This window comes from Oncorhynchus kisutch, linkage group LG4 (assembly GCF_002021735.2).
Source record: "Oncorhynchus kisutch isolate 150728-3 linkage group LG4, Okis_V2, whole genome shotgun sequence".
In the NCBI taxonomy this organism is placed as follows: domain Eukaryota; kingdom Metazoa; phylum Chordata; class Actinopteri; order Salmoniformes; family Salmonidae; genus Oncorhynchus; species Oncorhynchus kisutch.
In genome coordinates this window covers 80,973,496-80,986,430 of record NC_034177.2, presented here as the reverse complement: position 1 = coordinate 80,986,430, position 12,935 = coordinate 80,973,496, and the positions used below count along the sequence as shown (strand labels likewise).

The 12,935-nt window shown below is 43.9% G+C and overlaps 1 protein-coding gene across 1 annotated transcript in view; it reads right to left on the bottom strand.

The window, feature by feature from the left end:
* Window positions 1-7,620: 7,620 nt before the first annotated feature.
* The window catches only part of LOC109890058 (leucine-rich melanocyte differentiation-associated protein), a 391,625-nt gene continuing 386,310 nt past the window's right edge, over window positions 7,621-12,935 (bottom strand). Inside the window, exon 6 of the mRNA XM_031823757.1 lies at window positions 7,621-7,806. Within this exon, the coding sequence (XP_031679617.1) occupies window positions 7,645-7,806 (162 nt within the window). The 3' untranslated portion in view covers window positions 7,621-7,644. The remainder of the gene's footprint in view (window positions 7,807-12,935) is intronic.

Here is a 12,935-nt window from a genome sequence, read left to right as displayed (position 1 = left end):
ATCCCCCATATTTTTAATGAAGACAGCTTCTCCATCCTGGAGGGGGAAATCAATCATTTCCAGGCCCAGGACATGTACTAGTCTGTGGTGACCTAAATGCCAGAACCGGACAAGAACCTGACACCCTCAGCACACAGGGGGACAAACACCTGCCTGGAGGTGACAGCATTCCCTCCCCCATATGCCCCCCTAGGCACAACTATGACAACATAACCAACAAAAACGGGTCACAACTCCTGCAGCTCTGTCGCACGCTGGGTATGTACATAGTCAACGGTAGGCTTCGAGGGGACTCCTATGGTAGGTACACCTATAGCTCATCTCTTGGCAGTAGTACTGTAGACTACTTTATCACTGACCTCAACCCAGAGTCTCTCAGAGCGTTCACAGTCAGCCCACTGACACCCCTATCAGACCACAGCAAAATCACAGTCTACTTAAACAGAGCAATACTCAATCATGAGGCATCAAAGCCAAAGGAACTGAGTAACATTAAGAAATGCTATAGATGGAAGGAATGCAGTTTGGAAACCTACCAAAAAACAATTAGGCAACAACAAATTCAATCCCTCTTAGACAATTTCCTGGGTAAAACGTTCCACTGTAATAGTGAAGGTGTAAACTTGGCAGTAGAAAATCTTAACAGTATATTTGACCTCTCAGCTTCCCTATCAAATCTAAAAATCTCAAATAGAAAACCAAAGAAAATTAACAATAATGACAAATGGTTTGATGAAGAATGCAAAAATCTAAGAAAGAAATTGAGAAACCTGTCCAACCAAAAACATAGAGACCCGGAAAACCTGAGTCTACGCCTTCACTATGGTGAATCACTAAAACAAACAGAAATACACTACGGAAAAAAGGAACAGCATGTCAGAAATCAGCTCAATGCAATTGAAGAATCCATAGACTCTAACCACTTCTGGGAAAATTGGAAAACACTAAACAAACAACAACACGAAGATTATCTATCCAAAATGGAGATGTATGGGTAAACCACTTCTCCAATCTTTTGGCTCTATAACAAAGAATAAAGAGCAAAACATATACATGATCAAACACAGATCTTAGAATCAACTATTAAAGACTACCAGAACCCACTGGATTCTCCAATTACATTGAAAGAGTTACAGGACAAAATAAAACCCTCCAACCCAAAAAGGCCTGTGGTGTTGATGGTATCCTCAATGAAATGATCAAATATACAGACAACAAATTCCAATTGGCTATACTAAAACTCTTTAACATCATACTTAGCTCTGGCATCTTCCCCAATATTTGGAACCAAGGACTGATCACCCCAATCCACAAAAGTGGAGACAAATTTGACCCCAATAACTACCGTGGAATATGTGTCAACAGTAACCTTGGGAAAATCCTCTGCATTATTATTAACAGCAGACTCGTACATTTCCTCAATGAAAACAATGTACTGAGCAAATGTCAAATTGGCTTTTTACCAAATTACCGTACAACAGACCATGTATTCACCCTGCACACCCTAATTGACAATCAAACAAACCAAAATAAAGGCAAAGTCTTCTCATGCTTTGTTGATTTCAAAAAAGCCTTCGACTCAATCTGGCATGAGGGTCTGCTATACAAACTGATGGAAAGTGGTGTTGGGGGTAAAACATACGACATTATAAAATCCATGTACACAAACAACAAGTGTGCGGTTAAAATTGGCAAAAAACACCACATTTCTTTCTTCACACAGGGTCGTGGGGTTAGACAGGGATGCAGCTTAAGCCCCACCCTCTTCAACATATATATCAACGAATTGGCGAGGGCACTAGAAAAGTCTGCAGCACCCGGCCTCCCCCTGCTAGAATCCGAAGTCAAATGTCTGCTGTTTGCTGATGATCTGGTGCTTCTGTCCCCAACCAAGGAGGGCCTACAGCAGCACCTAGATCTTATGCACAGATTCTGTCAGACCTGGGCCCTGACAGTAAATCTCAGTAAGACCAAAATAATGGTGTTCCAAAAAAGGTCCAGTCACCAGGACCACAAATACAAATTCCATCTAGACACTGTTGCCCTAGAGCACACAAAAAACTATACATACCTTGGCCTAAACATCAGCACCACAGGTAACTTCCACAAAGCTGTGAACGATCTGAGACAAGGCAAGAAGGGCATTCTATGCCATCAAAAGAAACATAAATTTCAACATACCAATTAGGATCTGGCTAAAAATACTTGAATCAGTCATAGAGCCCATTGCCCTTTATGGTTGTGAGGTCTGGGGTCCGCTCACCAACCAAGACTTCACAAAATGGGACAAACACCAAATTGAGACTCTGCACGCAGAATTCTGCAAAAATATCCTCCGTGTACAACGTAGAACACCAAATAATGCATGCAGAGCAGAATTAGGCCGATACCCACTAATTATCAAAATCCAGAAAAGAGCTGTTAAATTCTACAACCACCTAAAAGGAAGCGATTCACAAACCTTCCATAACAAAGCCATCACCTACAGAGAGATGAACCTGGAGAAGAGTCCCCTAAGCAAGCTGGTCCTGGGGCTCTGTCACAAACACAAACACACACTACAGAGCCCCAGGACAGCAGCACAATTAGACCCAACCAAATCATGAGAAAACAAAAAGATAACTACTTAACACATTGGAAAGAATTAACAAACAAAAACAGAGCAAACTAGAATGCTATTTGGCCCTACACAGAGAGTACACAGCGGCAGAATACCTGACCACTGTGACTGACCCAAAACTAAGGAAAGCCTTGACTATGTACAGACTCAGTGAGCATAGCCTTGCTATTGAGAAAGGCCGCCGTAGGCAGACTTGGCTCTCAAGAGAAAACAGGCTATGTGCTCACTGCCCACAAAATGAGGTGGAAACTGAGCTGCACTTCCTAACCTCCTGCCCAATGTATGACCATATTAGAGAGACATATTTCCCTCAGATTACACAGATCCACAAAGAATTCGAAAACAAATCCAATTTTGAAAAACTCCCATATCTACTGGGTGAAATTCCACAGTGTGCCATCACAGCAGCAAGATTTGTGACCTGTTGCCACGAGAAAAGGGCAACCAGTGAAGAACAAACACCATTGTAAATACAACCCATATTATGCTTATTTATTTTATCTTGTGTCCTTTAGCCATTTGTACATTGTTAGAACACTGTATATATATATAATATGACATTTGTAATGTCTTTACTGTTTTGAAACTTCTGTATGTGTAATGTTACTGTTAATTTTTATTGTTTTTCAATTTATATATTCACTTTGTATGTTTTCTACCTCACTTGCTTTGGCAATGTTAACACATGTTTCCCATGCCAATAAGCCCTTGAATTGAATTGAATTGAGAGAGAGAGAGAGAGTGTGTGTGTGTGGTGTGTGTTGTGTGTGTGTGTGTGTGTGTGTGTGTGTGTGTGTGTGTGTGTGAGGAGAGCATCTCTGTAGCGACATGGGGCTGTCAGACCTGCTAGCTACATCCCACCGACCAGGGCCATGTAGGTGCTAACACAGACACACATCCCTGGACCACAATTCATTGTCGTGCTGTAAGGAGTGAGGTGGAGTGAGGTGGACTGAGGCGGGGGACCTATAGAGGAGATGAGGGTTAAAGATGAGAGTTGTGTTATCGGAGGCTGCAGAGCGTCATAGACATAACAAATGGTGACTTTTCGACCCACCACGGCCCAGACCTAGGAGGGAGGGAGAAATATCTCACATGTCAGATCCTCTCACCTTTTAACGGACTGTTCCATGTCCTGCCTGACGTTCACAAAGCATAGTTTCTCCCTGGCTGTGTCCCAAATGGCACCCTAGTCCCTATGGGTTTCCCTATGGGCCCTGGTCAACAGTAGTGCACTATAAAAGGAATAGGGGGCCATTTGGGACTCTCTCTGTCCCTCTCCCTACATCACAAGGAATCTGCTGGTCAGTCACTGTGTAATTGATCTGTCCTTGGCACTGGGTGGGAGGAGGAGTGTGTGTGTGTGCATGGGTGAGTAAGTGTGTCTGTGCGCACGTGCGTGTGCATGTGTTTCTATATATATGTGTGTGTGTGTGTGTGTGTGTGTGTGTGTGTGTGTGTGTGTGTGTGTGTGTGTGTGTGTGTGTGTGGGTGAGTAAGTGTGTCTGTGCGCACATGCGTGTGCATGTGTTTCTGTGTGCGTGTGCGTGTGTGTGTGTGTGGGTGAGTAAGTGTGTCCGTGCGCACGTGCGTGTGCATGTGTTTCTATGTGTGTGTGTGTGTGTGTGCATGTGTTTCTATGTGTGTGTGTGTGTGTGTGTGTGTCTGTGTGTGTGTGTGTGTGTGTGTGTGTGTGTGTGTGTGTGTGTGTGTGTGTGTGTGTGTGTGTGAGGTGCTCACTGTTGACCTCTTGAGCTGGCCCTCTATGGAGTTGGGCGCATCACCAGCGGCAGTGTTTAGAATGGCATAGATAAAGAGCATGCTTAAAGCTACTACCCTGCTGTGAGGTCTGGTACCATGGCCTCAGGGTTGCTCACACAACATCTCTACAGACACGAACAACCCTGGCCACTGCAGCTACACGTTGAAGGATCTTCACCAGTATCTCACAGCAGGAAAATAATCTTGCAGTAACTGGAAATGTGAATATGTGGATTATAATAAAATTGTCATTTTTCTAGAGTTTGAAAAAAAATTGTTGGGGAAAATCTATTTAAAATTTTAGAGGAAACTACTGACTTCGGAAGCCTTTTTAAATCTTGAATACACTACAAGTTTTCATTTCCTGCAACAACAGGGTGATCAAATGAAGATCCAACCATAGGGTGGTGAACAGATAGCAGCACCAGCACATTTCAAATAGAATGGAATATAGTTTCTGTGTCTGTTCCTATGCACTGATATGTTTATTATGATCATTTACTGTAAGAAAGATGCATAAAAAATGTATGCTTCTGATATTAACGCTATTGTATAGCAAATGCTTCCCATCAATATAATAAAAACATATTCTCTGCTAAAACAGGGGCATCTTTAGAAATGCAGTACATGTTAATCCCTTCCACACATTAGATTGGAATAAGACATAATCAATGACTAGCATCAACAGATCAAGGAGGGTTGACATACACACTCCTACACATACATCAAATCAATAGTTTCAACCTAGATACACTTCAGCTTTCATCAACAACTCGAAGAGATGACAAAAGACAGACTATGATCTAATAGAAATCTAAAGTCCACTATTCTCTCACTCCAGGTAAATCAATAAGAAGAAAAACATGCATATTCGTTTTCATTATCAAAGGGCTTTCCCTTTAATGAACATCATTAAGATGAAGTCTAATAATATACACTGTACTGAAGTTGTTCATTCTCTATCTCATTCTATGATCAGTGTCTGGAGTAGAGGGGTCATCACATAGGGAGGAGAGATCTCTCTGGAGTAGAGAGAGGCCATCACATAGGGAGGAGAGAGCTCTCTGAAGTAGAGAGAGGTCATCACATAGGGAGGAGAGATCTCTCTGAAGTAGAGAGAGGTCATCACATAGGGAGGAGAGAGCTCTCTGAAGTAGAGAGGGGTCATCACATAGGGAGGAGAGATCTCTCTGGAGTAGAGAGAGGCCATCACATAGGGAGGAAGAGCTCTCTGAAGTAGAGAGGGGTCATCACATAGGGAGGAGAGATCTCTCTGGAGTAGAGAGAGGCCATCACATAGGGAGGAGAGAGCTCTCTGGAGTAGAGAGGGGGTCATCACATAGGGAGGAGAGAGCTCTCTGGAGTAGAGAGGGGTCATCACATAGGGAGGAGAGATCTCTCTGAAGTAGAGAGAGGTCATCACATAGGGAGGAGAGATCTCTCTGGAGTAGAGAGGGGTCATCACATAGGGAGGAGAGATCTCTCTGGAGTAGAGAGGGGTCATCACATAGGGAGGAGAGATCTCTCTGGAGTAGAGAGGGGTCATCACATAGGGAGGAGAGATCTCTCTGGAGTAGAGAGGGGTCATCACATAGGGAGGAGAGATCTCTCTGGAGTAGAGGAGGGGTCATCACATAGGGAGGAGAGATCTCTCTGGAGTAGAGAGGGGTCATCACATAGGGAGGAGATATCTCTCTGGAGTAGAGAGAGGGTCATCACATAGGGAGGAGATATCTCTCTGGAGTAGAGAGGGGTCATCACATAGGGAGGAGAGATCTCTCTGGTGTAGAGAGGGGTCATCACATAGGGAGGAGTGATCTCTCTGCAGTAGAGAGGGGTCATCACATAGGGAGGAGAGATCTCTCTGGAGTAGAGAGAGGTCATCACATAGGGAGGAGATATCTCTCTGGAGTAGAGAGAGGTCATCACATAGGGAGGAGAGATCTCTCTGGAGTAGAGAGAGGTCATCACATAGGGAGGAGAGATCTCTCTGGAGTAGAGAGGGGTCATCACATAGGGAGGAGAGATCTCTCTGGAGTAGAGGTCATCACATAGGGAGGATAGATCTCTCTGGAGTAGAGAGAGGTCATCACATAGGGAGGAGAGATCTCTCTGGAGTAGAGAGAGATCATCACATAGGGAGGAGAGATCTCTCTGGAGTAGAGAGGGGTCATCACATAGGGAGGAGAGATCTCTCTGGAGTAGAGAGAGGTCATCACATAGGGAGGAGAGATCTCTCTGGAGTAGAGAGAGGTCATCACATAGGGAGGAGAGATCTCTCTGGAGTAGAGAGGGGTCATCACATAGTGAGGAGAGATATCTCTGGAGTAGAGAGGGGTCATCACATAGGGAGGAGATATCTCTCTGGAGTAGAGAGAGGTCATCACATAGGGAGGAGATATCTCTCTGGAGTAGAGAGGGGTCATCACATAGGGAGGAGAGATCTCTCTGGTGTAGAGAGGGGTCATCACATAGGGAGGAGTGATCTCTCTGCAGTAGAGAGGGGTCATCACATAGGGAGGAGAGATCTCTCTGGAGTAGAGAGAGGTCATCACATAGGGAGGAGATATCTCTCTGGAGTAGAGAGAGGTCATCACATAGGGAGGAGAGATCTCTCTGGAGTAGAGAGAGGTCATCACATAGGGAGGAGAGATCTCTCTGGAGTAGAGAGGGGTCATCACATAGGGAGGAGAGATCTCTCTGGAGTAGAGGTCATCACATAGGGAGGATAGATCTCTCTGGAGTAGAGAGAGGTCATCACATAGGGAGGAGAGATCTCTCTGGAGTAGAGAGAGATCATCACATAGGGAGGGAGAGATCTCTCTGGAGTAGAGAGGGGTCATCACATAGGGAGGAGAGATCTCTCTGGAGTAGAGAGAGGTCATCACATAGGGAGGAGATATCTCTCTGGAGTAGAGAGAGATCATCACATAGGGAGGAGAGATCTCTCTGGAGTAGAGAGAGGTCATCACATAGGGAGGAGATATCTCTCTGGAGTAGAGAGAGATCATCACATAGGGAGGAGAGATCTCTCTGGAGTAGAGAGGGGTCATCACATAGGGAGGAGAGATCTCTCTGGAGTAGAGAGAGGTCATCACATAGGGAGGAGATATCTCTCTGGAGTAGAGAGAGATCATCACATAGGGAGGAGAGATCTCTCTGGAGTAGAGAGAGGTCATCACATAGGGGAGGAGAGATCTCTCTGGAGTAGAGAGGGGTCATCACATAGGGAGGAGAGATCTCTCTGGAGTAGAGGGAGATCATCACATAGGGAGGAGAGAGAGGTCAACAAATAGGGAGGACAGAACATCTCTACCATGTTTTTTAACATTTTCTTTACCTTTGTGGTTCTTGCCGTCTCTAGAGCCTCTGGGTAGAGGGGTGTAGAGTGTGGAGGAACTCTCAGACTTAGGGTCACCTGGGGCCTGAGGAAAGGAAACACACAGTCACACTTTACTATTTACTTTTTATTGTTTATTTCAATTTGTATATTTATCTACCTCACTTGCTTTGGCAATGTTAACACATGTTTCCCATGCCAATAAAGCCCCTTGAATTGAATTGAGAGAGAGAGAGTGGGGGGGGGGGAATAGATACAGATATATAAATATATATAAGGAGAGAGGTAGAGGGGTTTCATTGCTGTGCCTTATTATCCAAGTGCCATGAGTTATATTGATGAGGACAGGAAATGTTGAAGCTCCATTCCTGTGTCATGGTGAGGGAAGCCAGACGCCTGGCCAGATCAACCTTTCATTCCTGTGTCATGGTGAGGGAAGCCGGACGCCGGGCCAGATCACCTTTCATTCCTGTGTCATGGTGAGAGAAGCCGGACGCCGGGCCAGATCACCCTTCATTCCTGTGTCATGGTGAGGGAAGCCGGACGCCGGGCCAGATCACCTTTCATTCCTGTGTCATGGTGAGGGAAGCAGGACGCCTGGCCAGATCACCTTTCATTCCTGTGTTATGTTGAGGGAAGCAGGACGCCTGGCCAGATCACCTTTCATTCCTGTGTCATGGTGAGGGAAGCAGGACGCCGGGCCAAATCACCTTTCATTCCTGTGTTATGTTGAGGGAAGCAGCACACCGGGCCAGATCATCTTTCATTCCTGTGTCATGGTGAGGGAAGCAGGACGCCGGGCCAAATCACCTTTCATTCCTGTGTTATGTTGAGGGAAGCAGCACACCGGGCCAGATCATCTTTCATTCCTGTGTCATGGTGAGGGAAGCAGGATACCTGGCCAGATCATCTTTCATTCCTGTGTCATGGTGAGGGAAGCAGGACGCCGGGCCAAATCACCTTTCATTCCTGTGTTATGTTGAGGGAAGCAGCACACCAGGCAAGATCATCTTTCATTCCTGTGTCATGTTGAGGGAAGCAGCACACCAGGCCAGATTACTTTGATGTTCTGTCCCCCTCCTCTCCCCTTCCGGCCTTTTAATGGCCGGAGGGTGGTCTATGGCATCGAAGGCCTCATGACTACTGAGCCATGACCTGATGTAGGGGTCAAACCAAGGGCACACCACTCACTATGACACACAGGCCCTCTAACCCAAGCCCTAACTAACACACTTCTACTGCTATCTGACCACACACCAACAGATTGGCATGACAGCACCACTCTGTCTCTCCAAACATCTCTGCTACTGGCTTTCCTGTTTCAGAGTTCAATCCACTGGTCTCTGAGCTCTCAGCTCTTCTAAACAGGGGGCGTTTGTGTGTGTCACAATATTCAAAGGGTGTTTTCTAAACAGGTCACAAGTATTGTTGTTGTTATTCTTCTTCTTCTACTTCACATTTTTGTGCACCTTCAAGGACCCAAACATCCTGTTTAATTAGTCTTGTGTTCCCTGGACTTCTAGCTGTTTCAACAGGCAGTTCATCATGATGCAGTCCTATCTGATGCCTTAGCAGAAATACTCTCCTTTCCTCTCCTGCTGGGGGGAATTCACCAGGCTTTTAATCACTAAAGTGACAAATACATATTAGAGACGATTTGGTGCTGATATTCCTCTGGTGTAGCTGATTCTCTAGTCTACAGCCGACACGCACAACCTTGAGGAAGGAGACCACTGGACAATGCTAAATGAAAACACATTCTTCATTGGCGAGGAGAATGGTGTAAATTGAAAATGATCCCATAATGTGCTTTCAGATAGGATCTCAGAAGGTCATTCCAGTACAGGCCTGGGCTGGTCAACACATGCTTTATATCACTAGAAGAAAAAGAAGAGTGGGACAAATGATATCAACAAGTTCTGGATGTAATGACTTACTGGTAGGTTAGCGAATTAGAATGTAAACATCACAAATGATCCTGTCAACATAATACTTTATATTTCTCTTCTGGGGTCATTAGTTAGAGTGTTATAGTGATTGAATTTAGTTTTTTACAGTGCCTTATCTTACAACCATTGATGTAGTGGTAAAATAATTGTAGGGTAAATACTGATCACTGTCAGTGGTGAGTAGATTAAGTCACCCACCAATGGGTTTTTCCATGATAGATAGGTAAAAGAGGAGGTTGGTGGCACCTTAATTGGGGAGTACAGGTTCGTGGTAATGACTGGAGTGGAATTGGTGGAATGGTATCAAATACATGAAACATATGGTTTTCAGGTGTTTGATGCCCTTCCATTTATCCACTACCACACCACAGCTTTAAGGTAGTATTATACTGTACCACACCACAGCTTTAAGGTAGTATTATACTGTACCACACCACAGCTTTAAGGTAGTATTCTACTGTACCACACCACAGCTTTAAGGTAGTATTCTACTGTACCACACCACAGCTTTAAGGTAGTATTCTACTGTACCACACCACAGCTTTAAGGTAGTATTCTACTGTACCACACCACAGCTTTAAGGTAGTATTCTACTGTACCACACCACAGCTTTAAGGTAGTATTCTACTGTACCACACCACAGCTTTAAGGTAGTATTCTACTGTACCACCTCTAACAACTATTCAAGGTAGTATTCTACTGTACCACACCACAGCTTTAAGGTAATATTCTACTGTACCACCTCTAACAACTATTCAAGGTAGTATTCTACTGTACCACATCTAACAACTATTCAAGGTAGTATTGGAGGTACTGGAAGTCTCTGCTCTTAGCTCTTCAATGTGTCAGTAGTGTCCTTTATATCCTAACATCCCTCAGTCAATAGGTTCTGACTATATAATAGGTCTGCGTCTTAGACATAGAATTACAACCGAAAGAACAACTAACCATTGATTTGAACGGATGTGAATGTCCGTTCTACCCAGTTCTAATTCTATGGTCTGAGAGGCAGCCCATAGAGCCTCAGAGCAATCTGCCTGCCTGGTTCATTTCCTGTCCTGCCTGTGAGATCACCGACCCTGGCCTCTGCAAGGTTGTGCTTCATTCAGAATTTAATAGAAAATGTCTCAAATTTCAATTTAATTCTTGAATTTGAAATGAAGTAGTAAACAAGATACAGAATTCCAATTTGATTTGAAGGAAATATAACTGAATTCAATGAAATTCAAATGCCTCTTCTATTCTACATTAGGTGTAGTCTATACAAATACGTAAAAAATATCAAACATGTCGTTATATACAGTACCAGTCAATAGTTTGGACACACCTACTCATTCAAGGGTTTTTCTTTATTTTGACTATTTTCTACATTGTAGAATAATAGGGAAGATATTAAAAATATGAAATAACACATAAGGAATCATGTAGGAACCAAAATAGTGTTAAAATAATCTAAATAGATTTTAGAATCTTCATAATAGCCACGATTTGTCTTGATGACAGCTTTGCACACTCTTGGCATTCTCTCAACCAGCTTCACCTGGAATCACACATTTGGACTCATCTGACCAAAAGACAGATTTCCACCAGTCTAATGTCCATTACTCATGTTTCTTGGCCCATGCAAGTCTATTCTTCTTATTGGTGTCCTTTAGTAGTGGTTTCTTGGCAGCAATTCGACCATGAAGGCCTGATTCACGTAGTTTGCTCTGAACAGTTGAAGTTGAGATGTGTCTGTTACTTGAACTCTGTGAAGCATTTATTTTGTCTGCAATTTCTGAGGCTGGTAACTCTAATGAACTTATCCTCCGCAGCAGAGGTGGTCCTCATGAGAGCCAGTGTCATCATAGCTCTTGATGGTTTTTGCGACTGCACTTGAAGAAACTTTAAAAGTTCTTGAAATTTTCTGCATTGATTGCCCTTCATGTTTTAAAGTAATGATGGACTGTCGTTTATCTTTGCTTATTTGAGCTGTTCTTGCCATAATATGGACTTGGTCTTTTACTAAATAGGGCTATCTTCTGTATACCAACACTACCTTGTCACAACACAACTGATTGGCTCAAACACATTAAGGAGGAAAGAAATTCCACAAATTAACTTTTAACAAGGCACACCTGTTAATTGAAATGCATTCCAGGTGACTACCTCATGAAGCTGGTTGAGAGAATGGCAAGAGTGTGCAAAGCTGTAATCAAGGCAAACGGTGGCTACTTTGAAGAATCTCAAATATAAAATATATTTGATTTAACATTTTTTGGTTACTACATGATTCCATATGTGTTATTCCATAGTTTTTATGACTTCACTATTATTCTACAATGTAGAACATAGTAAACATAAAGAAAAACCTTGAATGAGTAGGTTTGTCCAAACTTTTGACTGGTACTGTACATGTATATAAGACATTGTTGAAACAATTGATTTTCAGGAAAAACTCTGTATGCAAATATTATAAGATATTATAAACTCAGCAAAGAAAGTAGCATCCCTTTTTCAGGAGAGTCTTTCAAAGATAATTGAGGACCTGCCTGTTGTAAGGCAGGTCCTCACCAGACCTCACCGGGAACATGTCGCCTATGGGCACAAACCCACCGTCGCTGGACCAGACAGGACTGGCAAAAAGGGCTCTTCACTGGCGAGTCGCGGTTTTGTCTCACCAGGGGTGATGGTCAGATTCGCGTTTATTGTCGAAGGAATGAGCGTTACACTGAGGCCTGTATTCTGGAGCGGGATCAATTTGTAGGTGGAGGGTCCGTCATGTTCTGGGGTGGTGTGTCACAGCATCATCGGACTGAGCTTGTTGTCATTGCGTTACAGGGAAGACATCCTCCTCCCTCATGTGGTACCCTTCCTGCAGGCTCATCTTGACATGACCCTCCAGCATGACAATGCCACCAGCCATACTGCTCGTTCTGTGCGTGATTTCCTACAGGACAGGAATGTCAGTGTTCTGTCATGGCCAGCGAAGAGCCCAGATCTCAATCTCATTGATCACGTCTGGGACTTGTTGGATCGGAGGGTGAGGACTAAGGCCATTCCCCCCAGAAATGTCCAGGAACTTGCAGGTTTCTTGGTGGAAGAGTGGGGTAACATCTCACAGCAAGAACTGGAAAATCTGGTGCAGTCCATGAGGAGGAGATGCACTGTAGTACTTAATGCAGCTGGTGCCCACACCAGATACTGACTGTTACTTTTGATTTTGACCAACCTCCTTTGTTCAGGGACACATTATTCAATTTCTGTTAGTCACATGTCTGTGGAA